General features: G+C 56.2%; 1 protein-coding gene across 2 annotated transcripts in view; it reads left to right on the top strand.

Annotated features, from left to right (window-relative positions):
* The window catches only part of AP2A2 (adaptor related protein complex 2 subunit alpha 2), a 47,345-nt gene that overhangs the window by 14,043 nt on the left and 17,290 nt on the right, over window positions 1–16,012 (top strand). For both annotated transcript variants that reach the window (XM_087822093.1, XM_087822092.1), the window contains exons 2-6: window positions 3,724–3,792; window positions 9,251–9,393; window positions 10,727–10,920; window positions 12,689–12,818; window positions 14,855–14,956. In XM_087822093.1, coding sequence (XP_087678219.1) covers window positions 3,724–3,792; window positions 9,251–9,393; window positions 10,727–10,920; window positions 12,689–12,818; window positions 14,855–14,956 — 638 coding nt within the window. The remainder of the gene's footprint in view (window positions 1–3,723; window positions 3,793–9,250; window positions 9,394–10,726; window positions 10,921–12,688; window positions 12,819–14,854; window positions 14,957–16,012) is intronic.

Below are 16,012 nucleotides of genomic sequence, written 5' to 3'. Positions count from 1 at the left end.
GCGGAGGGTGAGGCTCCCGTCCTGACAGGTGGACGAGGGGCGCATGCTGGCTCTTAGGAAGCTGTGTGGTGGAGAGGGGGCATCACCTGCGCTGGTGGAGAGGCCAGTGTTCAGTCGGTGTCAGGTGTCTCCGGCTCCACCGCTTCAGGTGGAGGACGTTTGGACAGAGGGAACAGCAAGTACAAAGGCCTTCCTGGGGGAAGATAACCAGTATATGGAGGAAGCAGCAGGAGCCCAGGTGGCTGCTGCTGAGGGAGCCAAGAGGAAGGCGGTAGGAGGTTAGGTCAGAGGGGAAGGGAGACAGGAGGGTTGGGCCCTGTGTAGAGCATTGTAAAGGCTGCATACTAAATGCTGAGGATCATGAGACTTGGTCCCTGTCCTCACAGTAGCTTGGGCTCTCATACTGCAGAGTGGTAAGTGGTGCAAGAGGAACAGTGAAAATGGTGACCAGCTTAGGAGAGGGCGGGAGGCCTGATAATACGGGGAATGCTCAGGTCAGGTCTTGCCCAGCTGGCAGGTGCAGGGGGTGACCCAGGGAAGAGGACACCGTGTATCACACTGCAGAGAGGCACGAGGGTCGGCAGAACCGCTCTCAGAGCTGTGGGTGGTGGGGGTGGCAGGAGAAGGTGAGGCAGAACCAGATCACGGGGGCCCTTCGCCGTAGGATGTGGACCATAGACACTTAATTTTTTTAAATATATCTTTATTGATTTCAGAGAGAGGAAAGGAAAGGGAGAGAGACAGAAACATCAATGATGAGGGAGTCATTGATCAAGCCAACAACCCGGGCATGTGCCCTGACTGGTGATCAAACCCCAATCGCCTGGATCCCAGGTCGATGCTCAACCGCTGAGCCACGCCCGGCCGGGCAACCATAGACACTTTAAATGGGAGAGCTACACTATGCAATTTGTTTTTTATTAGTAGATTAGGCATTTTGAATGCAGAGCGTGGGTTTTAGAGCAGGCTCAGAGGCAGGAAATCCGGTAGGGAGAGATTGATCGCTCTGGTCTGGTGGAGCTGGCAAGGGTCCAAATCAAGGCAGGGGGTAGAAAGGCGAGGGTGGATTTTGGAGGTTCAGGAATCAGGATTGACAGGAGGCATGGAGGTCAAGCTCTCTTTACTCACAGTGGCTCTGACTCTATAGCAGAAATGCCTTCAGGCAGAGTAGTGACATGAGGACCTCCATACGTTCACCCTCCATAAAAGCAAATTGAAACCACAGTGAGACCCCACTTCATAGCCAGCCACCTGGGTGGCTGTGATGAAATGACGGTAGTAACAGGTGCTGGCAAAGTGGTGAAGCCGGACATGCCCTCTTTCCTGGTGGTGATGGAGAGTGGTCCTGCCCGTGGGGACAGCTTGTCACCCACAGAACATGAGGCACAGAGTGACCGTGGGCCCAGCAGGTCTGCTCGTAGGTGTCACACAAGCTGGTACATGAACATCCGTAGCAGCATTATTCATAATAGCCAAAGAGCAGAAACAGCCCCAAATCCATCCAGTGGTGACGGGTAACAACGTGTGATGTGTCCACATAATGTGATGCCATTCAGCAGTAGGAGGGATGGCGACTGATTCTTGCTGCCCTGAAACAGCGAGTGGGTGGAGCCCATCGGCAGAGACCATGTCAATCTATTTCTATGAAGGGTTCAGGGGAGGCCATTGTGAGGAGGGAGGGGCTGCCAAGCGACTGCTGATGGGGCCGGGTCTTTCTGGGGCGAGGAGCATTGTGCGGAACTGGGTCATGGTGGTGGGTGCGCAGCTCTGAATACACCAGGGCCAGTGAGTCATGTGCTTTATATTGTGAATCGTGTGATGTGAGTTATTTCCCAGCAAAGCCGATGAAAGCGCCCCGGTGGGTGTCGTCAGAGTCCAGGTGGCTTTACCTTCTGTGCATGCTGACCTCTAACCTCTGAGACCTGTTGTCCCAGTTGAGAGGAGTCTGCCCTGAGGCCCCTTCCTCTAGCACTTTAACAAGGAGGAAAGGGAGTGGCCCTGACGATGCTCAGCACCACCTGTGGCCACACTGCTTTGCTTCGTGCATGCTTGTCATGCTTGTCGCTCATTCTGGGGCCCTCATGGCCACCAATGGAGAAGCTGAGGTGGGAGGTGCCACCGATGGCCCAGGGCCAGTGCAGCTTGTGAGACCTGGACTGGCAGCTGTGTCCGGGCCTGACTTCAGAGTTTGCTCTGCTGACCACTGTGCTGACCAACTTTAGTATAATTTTAGCAGTGATATCTCCCTTCAGAAATAGGCTTTTTGGTCAGTTTTGGGCTTTTGACTTAACTCAGTGAACTCACTTTGTACACAGACTAGAAATCTTTATTTAGACCAAATTTTACTGTAAATTTCAGTTACTATCTTAACATTTGGGTGATAGCCTCCTGTACTCTCTGCTTCCCGGTCAGGGGCAAGTACCTGGGGTGCAGGTTTGAACCCGACCCAAGCTGGGGCTCATGCAGGAGGTAGCCTATTGATGTGTCTCTCACATCGTTGTTTCTCTCTCTCCCCTCCTCCCCTCCCTCCTGCTCTCTCTAAAAAGCAATGGGAAAATATCCTCGGGTGGGGATAAATAAAGGCTGTCCGTTGGTTAGTTCAGCTCACCGCAAACCAGGAGAAGTGGTTGACCAGCACTCTATTCTGGAACACGGACGGGTGGGGTTCTGAAAGCCCTGGAGCCTGCGGCAGAGCCTGTGCCCAGGTGCCTGCTTCGCTGCTCTCTGGGCGCACGTGTGGCCTGTTTTGGGGCAGAGGTTGTGGAGGTTGAGGGCTAGTCCAGGTTACTCATTAGCCAGCAGAGCCCTAAGTCCATTGTGGGGATGCCTGTTATGGCTCCGTGTCTTCAGTGGCCAACAGACCTGCCACATTTGAGATAGAGAGGGCGTGGGGTGGGACAGAGGTCAGACTGCGAGCCTGGTGAGGCCTGTCGTGCATCAGCGACTCCTGCTGACACAACCCTGCTCAGGTTGGTTCCCGAGGTCAGCGTAGGGCAGTAAACCCCATCCCTACCCAGAGCGAATTCTTTATCTGAAAAGATAAAATTTCTGCTAGAACTGCTCCCGCAGTGTGGGGTTGTGGGTGTGGCCCTCTGCCTGGGAGGAGTGCAGCTGGAGTGGGCCTGAGCTGCTGTCCCAGAAGCCCGCGGGCCCAGCGCAGGCTGCCCTCGCTGCACGGGATGGTGGCTTGGCGGTGCGCAGCAGGAAAGGCCCGTAGCCCTGTGATTCGATGTGGATCTGTGTGGATTACTGGTCACTACCGCCATGCCTGACTTCCTTTAAGCCTCCCTTGGACTGGCGCCTGTGACCCAGTGTAGCACTTTGCTCCTTCGGAATTCCCCTGGGGCGTTTGTGGGTTTGACACTGGGAGGCAGCCTTGCTCCGCGGAATAAAATCAGAACAACCATACAGTTATGGGCAGTGCTTGTGGGCTTGCGCTCCTGATCCTCATGCTGGGGCTGCCGCTGTGGGAAGAAGGCTTCCAGGTGGCGGCCCAGTGAGAGGACGTACCCGAGGGGCCCAGGATCTGTCTGTGCCCCTGTGAGGAGCGCTCATGAAAGCACACGCAGACACAGCCGTGCACAGGCCTGGCCCCAGCCCCTGGCCCCCGGCCCCCGGCCCCTGGCCCCTGGGCACTCTCAGCCGTGGTTGGAGGCAGCCCCCCTGGTCCCTCAGGCCTGTGCCAGGGGGGCGTGCGGGATGGTGAGAGACGCTCTTTTCCAGGCAAGAGCAAGGAGGCGGAGGAGAAGCGGATCAACAAGGAGCTGGCCAACATCCGCTCCAAGTTCAGAGGTGAGCGCCCCCCCCCCCCCCCCCGCCCCGGGGCCGCATGGAACCAGACCCCGGGCTCTTGGCCGTGAGCTCCTCAGGGAGGCGCCCGGGATGCCCATTGCATTGAACTTTTTAGTTTACATTTTCTCGTGAAGACTTTATTTTTAAAGCGGTTTTATGCTCACAGCAAAATCAAGAGGAAGGAACAGAGATGCCCATGTACGCCCGCCTCCCCCACGGCCTCCCACTGTGGGCGTCCCCGCCAGACGGTGACTTGTCACAGGCAGTGAGCCCGCATGACCTTTGTCACCCGGAGTCCACAGTCCACGTCAGGGCTCCTACTGCGGGTGTACATTCTGTGGGCTTGGGCAGACGTACAGTGAGTGTGTCCACCCTTGTAGCACCACTGCCCTGAAAGCCCCGTGTCCACCCTACCCCGGCAGCCATGGGTCTTTTCATGCCCCCACAGTTCTGCTTTTCCAGAGGGCCACTGCATTGGAACCACAGCACGTGGCCTTCTCCAGCAGTTTCTTCACCCAGGAATATGTAGTAAAGCTTCCTCCCTGCCTCTTTGTGACCCGACAGCACACCCCTCTTTATCACTGAGTAATATTCCACTGTCCGGATGGGCCACAGTTTATTTATTCACCCCCTGAAGGGCATCCAGGTTGCTTCTGAGTCTTAGTGATTATGAATAAAGCTGCTAGAAACATCCATGTACAGGTTTTTCTGGGCATGTTTTCAGCTCCTTCGGGTAAACACCCAGGAGCACAAGTGCTGGATCCTATGGTGAGAGTATGTTTGGTTTTCTGAGAAACCACCAAACTGCCTTGCAAGGCGACCGCACCCCCCACATCCCCACCAGCAGTGAGTGAGGTTCCTGCGGCTCCGCATCCTCTGGGCACTGGGTGTCGTCAGCACCTGGATTCTGCCCATTCTGGTGGGTGCGCAGAGGTGTCTCGTTTTAATTTGCATGTCCCTGACGCATGTCCCTGTGCAGCATCTTTGTGCTCACTGGCCACCTATGCATCTTCTCTGTGGGGGTCGATGGCTTTTACTGCTTCCTGAAGGGAGGGACTGTCACGTGGTGGAGAAGGTCCCTGCTCCGAGGCTTAGGAGCTGTGTCACCTTGTCAAGTCCCTTAACCCTCCTGTGCCTCATTTCTTAGCTGTACATTGGGGCATTGATGGTCTCTGGCGGGGTTGTCCATGAAGCAGACCCCGAGGTGGGATCCGAGGATGAGGTGCAGTGGGATCACTTGGGTCTGCCAGAGTCAGCACCAGCTGACAGGGTACCTTGGAGTGCAGACTAGCCTGTTGGAGGAGTCTGGCGTTGGGTGGGAAAGTGGGAACAGTGGGGCCCTTGACCACGCCATCATTTAGCTGTGGCTGAACAGCCCAGGAAGGCGGGCCCTGACAGCGGCCCCCTCAGCTCATCGCTGAAGGGAGATCAGTATCTGCATGGATTGTGTCTGCGTGTGGAGATGCATGTAGACTCCTGGATAGAATGTGAGTCCTGATACACATTAATCATGTTGTCGTTATGAAAAGTTCACATCCTACAGATGGTAACCCTTCCAGCTGTCTGTACTGATGCCCTGGGACAGCGCAATTGTGCTGTTCCCTCGTCAGGCCTGTCTAAACTGTGGCGCCCTGCATGCATAGGGAGAGGTTGCCTCCTGTCTCTTAACCCATTGGCATTAACTGAGCGTACACCCTGAACAGCAGCAAACATGAGAAAGCCCAGCCCTGTCTGCAGCATGTGCTCTGGGGACTTCCACCTCCTTACAGTAGACTAGAGGGTTTAGATCCGTGCCTCCCTACAAATGCCGTGCAGGTCACATGCAGGCAGGCAGTTCCAAATGTCCAGTACTCACGTTAAAGACGGGAAAGGAGGCGAATGGGGTGAATTTCCACACGTTTTATCTAACCCAGTGCACCTAAAATACCACTGCAGCGTGCAGCCAGTGACAGAACATGAGGTTTCTCTTCACACCGAGGCTTCTGCACCTGGAGTGTGTTTGCACTTGAGCCTTCCCCAGCTCCCCCTGCAGCAGCCACATTCCAGGTGCTCGGGAGCCATGGGCTGAGGCCACTAAGTTGGACCCTGCAGACTTAGGCCAGCCTTTAACTGAAAGTGTGAAAAGGTCCTGAAAGCGTCATGGAGGAACAGGAACAGAGCTTCACTGGGCCTGGTCCGAGGGGAGGGCCGGGTGGCCCAGGAAGCACTGCCCTCGGCTGTTTGTGCCTTGAGAGTGTTCGCTGACCCCAGAGACAGCCAGGAAACAGAGCCGTGCTTCTGCTGAAGCTGAGAGTCTCCAGGGTAGTTATCACCAGGTGACTTTGCCCTCCAGGGGCACCTGGCACAGTCTGGAGACATTTTGGTTGTGACATCTGGGACGGGAGGATGCTACTGCCATCTGGTGGGGGGAGGCCAGGGATGCTGCTGAACACCTTCCATGGCACAGGACAGTCCCCAGCATGAGCAGCCCTGGCTAGAGGGGAAAAGTCAAAGCCCGGAGCCCACTCACAGTGGAGGCCCCTTCTACTGTCAGCTGAGACCCCAGAACCAGTGCGCTCGGGCAGCAGTGACCTGGAAGTGAGCCGCCCTGGCACCGGGCAGCCGGGCCTCAAACACCTGGATGCCCCACAGAACCTCGTCTTACACTTGGGTGATGGTGAGAGACACAGTCCCATCTGGGGGAGATGCTTTATCAGGGCTGCAGAGGGTTCCTGCAGAGAGTCTTCCGAGTATGATGCCCAGTGTGGAGTATGGACAGTCAGGCCCATGAAATCTGGACCGCATGACCAGGAGCAGCAGAGGCAGCAGAACAGCCACTAGGACCCTGGAGCCCGAGCTCGGGCATGATGGAGAACAGGCTCCCTGCTTTTTTTTTTAAGCCTCATCTGAGGATATTTTTTCCATTGCTTTTCAGAAAGAGTGGAAGGGAGAGACAGAGAGAGAGAGAAACATAGATGGGTTGCCTCCCACATGCACCCTGACCCAGGCCAGGGATGAAGCCTGCAACCGAGGTACGTGCCCTTGGCCAGAATCGAATCCAGGACCCTTCAGTCTGTGGGCCGACACTCTAACCACTGAGAAACACTGGCCATGCAAGGCTCCGTGCTTTAAAGCAATAATTGACAGACCTGAAAATCTCTGCAGACTCGGGAGGTGTAAACGATGCCAGCATATTGGAAATAAGGCCAAATGGAAACTGTGGAACTGAGACCCGCAGTAACCCCTACAAAGAACTCCATGGATGGTGTCCCCACAGACATAGCTGGAGAGAGACCCAGCGTTCAGAGAGGCAGGTGAGGAAGGCCTGTCCTGGCTCTGCCTCTGCTGTCCCTTCTCATGCCACCAGCCTGTGTTGTGGGCTCACCTTGTCCAGGTGCTGCCCCGCCCTGCCGTGTCCCGCTTCTGCAGCGGCCGCCGAGGAACAGGCCTCAGACAAGGGGACAGACCCGACACAGACGGTGCCTCTGTGGTTTGTTGCCAGCTGTCCCTCCTGCTCTTTGCTTTGATCCTCATGGCTGTCACTGTCATCGTCCCCGCTTACAGCTCAGGAAACCTCAACTCGACAATTAGAATTGCTGGAGTCAAAGCACAATTCCATCCTAATACTGAAACTAACATTTCAAGGACTGTCAGCCTGGCCCCTTTAGGAAAGACCTCCCCGTGGGCCGCAGGGACATTTATTGTGAAGAACATGGAGCAGCTCTAATAGGGGACAGTAATACAGGGCTGAGGGAGAAGCCTCAGCATAGACCAGGAGGCCTCTCCGTGGGGCACAGGGATAGCTCAGCCTGCCGGAGAGCAGTGGAGGGGGCTGGTTTGGCCAGGCCAGGACACAGGCCATGGGGGGCATGTGGAGCGTAGGGCCGGCCTCCTGTGGGCAGCCGAGTTGCTAGTGTGAACCGGAGCCCACCTGGGCACGGGGGTTGTGTTGAAAGGTCTGTGGGAAGGTTATGGCCAGGGTGGGGTTGAGGGGTCACTGTGGGACCACAGAGCCCCTGCCCTCATCCCCAGCTGCATGAGAGCTCCTTCCTCTGCTGTCTTTCCAGTGCTACCAAGCAGGACTGAAGGAGAGGAGCACAGGGAATTCTGCCCTGGGTCTGCGCATCCAGGGTGCTTTTGGAGCTGAGCAGTAGCACCCCGACCTGACCCCAACCCTGTGTCCTGATGATGAGTTTGCAGTTGGGAGTGGACTTGGGCTCCTGTGGAATGAAGAGCCAGGCCCAGTGGTGCCCTGTGGCAGCCTCCAGGATGCTGGGCTCCCGCACACTGCAGTCTGCGCCTCGCTCCTGAGGCGGGCAGGGTCGGGCAGGGGCAGGTGCTGGGAGTGTCTGGGGGGATGCTGGTGAAGGGAGTGCACACACTTTCTTGATGGAGATGGACCTGTGGGCTGTGTGGTGAGCAGAGCGTTTGTCCCCAGGCCTGTTTCTGGGAGCAGTGAACAAAGCCCCTGGTGTCTAAGAACAAGTGCGCAGTACCCAGGCAGGTTGTGTTCATGTCGCTCTCGAGCTCAGAGGTGACCCTGCCCCTTGGTCCATAGCCTTTGGGGAGGCTGCTGGACGCCAGGTCTGGGAGCGCTCATGGTTCAAACTTTCTGGGAAAGCCCTGGGGTCACTGTGGACCTGACACAAAAAGGGCAGCCTGCAGCCAGCACTTAGCCGACCAAGCCCAAGCTCTGTGGCCCCAGCCTCGCCCCAACACACATCCGGGCAGCGCATGGAGCCGCCCCGCAGGCCTCAGTGCCAAAGCTACCACTTCTCGACCAGCCAGAGGGAGGGCTGGGGCTGGGGCTGCACTGGGTACCACGGATGGAGAGGAAAGGCTTCCTGCTGTGGCAGCTGCACCACCCTAAGACCACCAGCTCTCCTGGTCATCACCTCTGCAGTCTACTTACAGTGGGCTCTAAGCAACATTTACACTTCCAAGGGGACACTAGAGCTTTTGGTATTCATGATGGCAATGCTGAGGGGACCTTTAAAGGGGCATTTTCTCTTCCTGCCAGTAACACAGGGTTGCCTCAGCCATGATATCTAGTGAGGATCAGTGGGCTGTGATTGGGTGGAGACATGGATCCCTTCTGGTCCTTCTGTGTGGTTTGTGGGGGTGATTGTCCTGAATTTGGGACAAGATGGAAGACTAGGGAGACTTTGTTCATCTGCTTAAGTTTCTGAACTTATTTAGGATATTAATGTACTGGTTTAAGGCAGAGCTGGCTTCAGGAGTCTTGGGGGATGGTGGCAGGTCAGAGACTGTCCCCGGTGGTGCCTGCCCAGGGTTGCCCAGTCCCTGAAGCCCACAGCTCCTGCTGCAATTCTCTGGTTCCTGCTTTTAGGGATCCAAACATTTGGATTCTGGTGCACACTTCCCAGTGCCCAGGTGCCAGGGCCACTGCCTGTGTTGCAGGCCTCTCCTCTGCTGCCTGCCTTGCTCCTCTTGTTGAGCTGTCGGCTTCTCCTCCTAGGCGACAAGGCTCTCGATGGCTACAGTAAAAAGAAGTATGTCTGCAAGTTGCTCTTCATCTTTCTCCTGGGCCATGATATTGACTTTGGGCACATGGAGGCTGTGAACCTGCTGAGCTCCAACAGATACACGGAGAAGCAGATCGTGAGTGGGGCTGGGGGCGGGTGTGGGCAGGATGGTATCGCAGAGGGGCTCCAGGTGCTGACACCTCTGACCAGCTTCGCTCACAGGCCCCAGGAGTTCCGTGGAAGGGTCTCTCTTTCCATCTGAGGGTCTTCTGATGAGGGGGCTGCTGCTTTACCTCCACTCAGTCTGCGAAGTTCCCATGGCTCAGACGGGGTGCTGCATGGGCAGCTTCCACATGACTGCCCCCGCTGCAGGGGGCAGTGAAGGGTATCTCTTTCCCACTGCGCAGCAGCCCCTTATTCAACTCTGAAACAGAGGCGGCTCCCAGCTCCGGCACCTTCCAGATGGCCTGGCTGCTTCTCAGAGTAACATTGTTTCTGTCTGTCTGTTCTGGTGCTACAAAGTAACATTTCCCTCTGTTTGTCCCAAGCCTTAACTTACAGAAAGTAAGAAATACCCTAGATGCCCCAGGAATTTTGTTAAGTATTGGTATTGACTCAACAAAAATTTATTGAGCTTTTGCCTTGGAGCAATCAGTGTGCTAGGGAGACCCTGGGGACACAGTGACCAAAAGCAGATGTGGGCCTAGTGGGGAGATGGCATCAGATAGCTCCACAAATAGAGAATTACAGCTCTGGCTGGAACCCAGTGAAGGTTTGCAGGAGGCCCTAGAACCCTGAGAGAGGGGTTTCCCTGGGGAGGGCACCCTGAGCTGAGACCAAAGGATGAGGAGCTGACTGGGGGATGAGAGTGGGTCGAGCAGGGAGCACTGGCCCAGGGACATGCCTGTTGGGTATGCAGAGCTGGGAGGGTGGCAGCAACTCACAGCCTTCCTCCTGCATGGGGAGTGGGTGGACTTGGAGTGACACAGGCTGGAGTTTGGCCTGGGTGGAGAGGGGAAGCTGGGGGCACAGGAACAGATTCAAGAGAGGGGGAGACAGCAGTCAGCCGGGAGTCTGGAAATCTCCGTAGTGTTTTAGTTACAGTCCAGGCAGGCCCTTCCCTCCTGGTCAGGGACAGCGGTGAGTCTGGGTGACTCACACGTCATGATGGAGAAGTGAGTGAGGCTAGGGAGAGGGTCAGGTGCCTGATTCCTGTGGGGACATCTGACTGCCTCTCAGGTTCATCCTGCAGGACTTCTGGCAGAATTGGAAGAAGAGCCTTAGCTTCTGTAACGGAAGTGGGTTCACCCTAATGCCTGTGAGTCCTTCCTAGAGTGACCTACAGCCCAGCAGGCCGGTAGTGATCGTGCTGGGGGCTGGCCATGTCTGTGTGGGTCTGCTGGGTGCCTTGGGGCCCACGTGGACCCAGGTGGTCCTGAGCTTTCTGCTCTCTTGTCTTCCTGACGCAGGGGTATCTCTTCATCTCTGTGCTGGTGAACTCCAACAGCGAGCTGATCCGCCTGATCAACAATGCCATCAAGAACGACCTGGCCAGCCGGAACCCCACCTTCATGGGCCTGGCCCTGCACTGCATCGCCAACGTGGGCAGCCGGGAGATGGCTGAGGCCTTTGCTGGGGAGATCCCCAAAATCCTCGTAGCTGGGTGTGTGTTGTGATTTGTTGAAAAATGTCTCTCTCACGTTAAATAGGTCAGCTGTGTAACTACTTTAGAGAACTTATAGGGAGAGTTAATCTCCGCATTTTATGTAGTGGAGACTCTGGGACTAGGTCCTCTAGGACACTGGCCGCAGGGTGTGGAGAAGACCCTCGGATGGCACTGTGGGGAGGGTAGTGGATTTCAGAATGTGACTCACGTGACATCAGAGCGAGTGGGCCTAGACCTGTGGTCCTCAAAGGCTGGTGTCCTGGGGACCTTGGGCAGAGTCTCAGCACGTTTGGCTGTCACAGCAGAGGGCGTTCTACTGGTATCTGCTGGGTGGAGCCCGGGATGCTGCTGTACTTCCACATGCACCGACCGACAGGCTGAGGAAAGGAGATCTGGCCCCACATGTGCAATGGTGGATGCCCAGAGGTGGAGCTGAGAGGGGGCGGGGCAGAGGAGGAATATTGTTATAACGTAGTTACTGGGCTCTGTGCCTGCAGCTCTGGCAGGACTGCTGCCAGGTGGGCAGTGGTTCCCTGGGTCCCTCTGGATGTCGACGCTGTACTTTCCTTGAATGTTCTTGCTGAGAGCATGGCTGCTGCATGAGGGTGTTGGGTAGTGTGGAAGCTGGGCAGGTGGCCCCTGTGCCGGTCAGGACTCAGGGCTGGGAGCATGTAAAGAAAGGGCCATTCTAGGCTAAACCATGCTCTGCGTTCACTGGGGGCATGGACAACAGACACCCCAACTCATTGTCAGCCACTGCAGGACGGAAGCTAGGTGGGCAGGTGTGGTTCTGCCACTCCTGGTGAGGATGGTGCCGGCCAGGGAGAGGGACAGGCACCTACTCCTGCTTCCAGGCTGTTTGCACCCCATAGAGAATTTTTTTCTAATGTAGTTTTTCTTTGGAAAAGAATAGGGCGTGGTTTGGGGATTTCTCATGTTGGTATAGACTCATTTAGGAATAAAAAAGCCAAAAGGGAGGTAAATGGTAAAGGCAGCCCTCAGACCTTCTCTCCTGCAGACGGACCAGAGCCCCCAGTGCTTTGCCAGTGCTGACTTCCGTTCTGACAGCCTGCCTGGAGCCCTCTGTGGTGGGCCTGGAGCATTATTGGGCTGGGTGTGGGGGCAGGAGGATAAATGGCAGTGGGTACATTCTGTGTTCTCAGTCAATATCCCAGCCAAGACAGAAACCCCTTCTGGGTGTCTGTAGGGGTCCCCACCTAGCCTCCTGGTGCTACCCAGCCCTAAGCGATGCTTTTCACAGCCTGCATTGTGAGGGGCACAGGCTCTGAGGGGCGCAGGCATTGGAGCTGCTGCCCCACTTTCTCAGTGCTGAGGGCAGGCGGGGCAGGTGGACCGGTGCTGGGAGGGCGCCTGGTGGTGGTTTTGGAGATGAGAGGAAATCTCCAGGTTGACCAAAAAATGTGGTTCAAACAGTGAAAGAGGAGTGTTCCATGAACATACCTGCCAGAGTCCCCTTCAGCAGCTGAAGAGGCAGAGCTGAACCTTTTGGAGAGGGGCAGGGTGGCAGGGAGAGGCTCTCTCCCATGGCTGTGTTGATGTGAAGTCCTGGAGGAGGCTTTTTAGAGCAGACTCCTCACGCAGGTGGCGTGGGTTTGGTTACCCTGAGAGGCCAAAGCATCCTCACTCTGTCTATCCAGCCTGCCCACTTGCACCTCGACCTCGTTCCTCTGGGGGAGGAGGTGTACCTGCATGGCTCTGGGCCGTGCTGTCCTGCTGTCGAGTGACTGCTGCGTCTGTCTTTCAGAGACACCATGGACAGTGCAAAGCAGAGTGCTGCCCTGTGCCTGCTGCGTCTGTACCGGACATCTCCCCACCTGGTCCCCACGGGCGATTGGGCGTCCCGCGTGGTGCACCTCCTCAACGACCAGCACCTGGTAAGTGCCTCTGACCAGCCCCTCCCCTGGGTAACGTTTGCAGGAAGAGCGGCTGTGATAGAGCCCCACGTGGCTGCTCGTGGTGTCTGGGCCATGCTCACAGTGCCACCCATCCTCCTGTGATCCCCTTCCCTGGGCTGATGAGTCGGTCATGGTCTCTGGCTCACCTGGAAGTCGGCGTTGGGGGACCTCCTGTGGGTCAGGTGCCCAGGCAGCAAGAAGAGGTCAGCGTCTCCCAAGAAACACCCTGTTCCAAGAGAGCGTTCCCAGCCTCGTGGACCAGGACAGGGAGGGATAGAGCGATGCAGGGGCTGTGGTTAGACCTCCACACTAGAGGGCATGCGGGGATGTGGCCCTGGGAGGCGAGGCAAGTGCCTCAGGTGCTGGACAGAGTGGCCTCGCCCTGCCTGGATTCTGGTGCACGAAAGAATCAACCTTCAAGGTAGACAGGAGACCTCCCTGTTGAGCGGAGTGCGTGGTGTGTCAGTTGGGCTACTACAGTTTTTCCCACAAGGAAACCTACTTTAAGTATAAAATTAAAAATAAATGGTCATTACGTGAAGATTCAGAGGTGAGAGCTGGCTGTGGTGTGGCAGCCCCGCGAGCCATCCCTATGCCAGTTCCCAAGCTCACTGGGAAGGTTGGTGTCTGGACAGAGGCAGCCCTCAGAATGGAGCTGGGCATCTGCTGCAGGAGGTCTGGGAACTCGGCTTCCTGTGCCAGCCACGCGTGCTAGGTTTCATCAGGTCATGGGTCACACTTGGTCACACAGGGTCAGACTCCGCCCATGGATTCTGAAGCAGTACTGGAGGCCCGGAGGCTCAGGTCACACAAGTCGCCCCTCAGGTGCACCCCATGAGTCAGTGGGACTTTTCCCAGTTTTGGTCAACCAGGCCAGGCCCCAGACACTTGGAAACCATGGTGAGCAGCTCTCTGCCCTGGTGGGACCTTCGTGTTACTGTACTGAGCTGGTCAAGCTCTCTGGCCGGCCCGGGAAGGACAGCCAGGCCAGTTAGAGCCCCTCACTCCCCAGAAAGCAGAAGCCAGCACAGCGAGGCTCCTATGGGGCCTTGGGGGCACTGACTCCTCCAGAGTTGTTGTTGTTTTTTTTTTTTAATCTTTATTGATTTCAGAGAGAGGAAAGGAGGGGGAGAGAGAGAGATAGAAACATCAATGATGAGAGAGTCACTGATCGGCTGCCTAGCCCGCAACCCGGGCATGTGCCCTGACCGGGAACCGAACCCCGATCTCCTGGATCCTAGGTCGATGCTCAACCGCTGAGCCACGCCTGGCCATGCTGAGTTTGTTTCCAGAGTCGGGATGGGGGCAGGGGGAGCACCTGACCCCGGGAGAGCTTCCTGAGCTGTTGGCATCTGCACTGTGAAGAAATTCCCTTTGTGTTTGTGAGAAAATGTCTGCACTTAACCAGCATCTTCCTGCAAGAGCCAGAGAGTTGTGCTAGGGCTCAGCAAAGCTCCCTGTGCTGCCTGGAAGGTCCCAGCAAGGGAGCGAGAGGGAGACAGACGCATCTGGGCCTGGTGGTGCTCCAGGGGCCGACCTGGTGGCAGAGACATGGCCTGGGCCACTTTCAGAAAGGGGCAGAATGGGCTTTTCCAGTCGCTTTTCCATACCTCACTTTTGGGTTGTGAAGATTTAAGTGAGTCTGCAGATAATGTCTCACTGCTCACATGGCCGTCTGTGGGCCAGGCAGGCAGCCGGGTGGACAAGGGCGACGGGCAGGTGGGGACTGGGAGTGGGGCTGCGCTGTCCTCCCTGCCTTTGCCGCCGTGGTGGGCTGGCTACAGTGTGCGGATTGCACGGTTTGCCAGAGAAGCTGCGTAAAGACCACTACCTGTGGGTGCCGTCTCCATCTTCAGAAACACTGTGAGCCTTGTGAGTCGGCCTGAGTGGGCCGTGGGCTGCCAATTTGTTGCTCTAGTTTAGTTTTATTTGAAGAATGGGTTTAACACGAGAAGCCAGCTTCAGGTGTTTTGACTGGAATCGGAATACATACCGTGTGTGCATTTTCCTTTCAGGGTGTGGTCACTGCTGCCACGAGTCTCATCAGCACCTTAGCCCAGAAGAACCCAGAAGAGTTTAGAACCTCCGTTTCCCTGGCTGTCTCCAGGTTAAGCAGAGTAAGCCTGTGTGCGGGGGATGGCGCTCAGGGCGGGTTTGGTCTCAGTTATCTTATGCAATTAGTATATTAGCTTACTTTTTATTAGAACGCAGGTTATTTGGCACACTTTGCAAATTCAAGAGTGAAAATCTGGTAGTAATCGGTTAGCCCTCCTTTGAACTTTGAGTCAGTTGAGAAGTGTCCTGTCTGTGTGGGACGGTGCCCACAGCAGAGCATTCCAGCTCTTGGCTCTCACTGCGGGCAGGGTGGGGTGTGCGGGTGCCCTCAGGATGCTCTAGGTTCCTCCCTGCGGCAGGAAGCCCTGTCCTTGCTGCTGTGTGTGTTTTGAATTTTTGTAAATGGGTCGTGCAGCCTGTGTTCTTTTGTGCTCGACTTGTTCTGGTCAACCTTGTGGAACAATCATGCTTGTTTTCTGTGCTTTTCATTCACTTTTGACACTGGGTAGGGTTTGCGTGAATGCTCTACAGCTACCTTTCTTTATGACAGTGTGGGGCGAGGCTTCCCTGACCTCCCAACGCGGGAGTAGGGTGTGGTGGTGGGAATGCAATGTCTTGGGGACAGTCATATGTTGGGAAGGTCGATGGAGCGTCTGCCCTGCTGGGGCTGTGCTGCAAACCACCAGTGAGAGGAGCGTGCCCTCTGCCTTCGGTGAGCTCGTGGGAGGGTGTGCGCTTGGGGGCTGTGGGGTGGGGTCAGGGCATCAGCCTCTCCCTTTGGAGTGGCCAGAGGTCTCCATGTTATGTCTCGTTCACATCCTGGTCCACAAAGGAAAGACTGAGTTCCATATAGAATTTTGTGCCCAGTCAGCAGCGTCACAGGTGTGTGTCCCCAGATGGGATCTCTGTCACACAGCAGCAGCATGCCGCTGCCCCAGTGATGATGGGCAGCTCTGGGTGTGACCCTGGAACAGCTTTGCTCTTCCCCTCTGAAGTACAGAGAGCACATTAAACATTCTCAGCACATGAACAAAACCAGGTTTTCCGTTAGTATGTGACCTGTGGAGCCAGAACCAGTGTGGCTCTGTGTGGGTCCCCGCAGTGGGCGCTCCTCCTGG

This window comes from Miniopterus natalensis, chromosome 11, assembly GCF_054644295.1.
Source record: "Miniopterus natalensis isolate mMinNat1 chromosome 11, mMinNat1.hap1, whole genome shotgun sequence".
NCBI classification, from domain to species: Eukaryota; Metazoa; Chordata; class Mammalia; order Chiroptera; family Miniopteridae; genus Miniopterus; species Miniopterus natalensis.
This window is presented reverse-complemented; position numbering and strand designations above follow the sequence as displayed.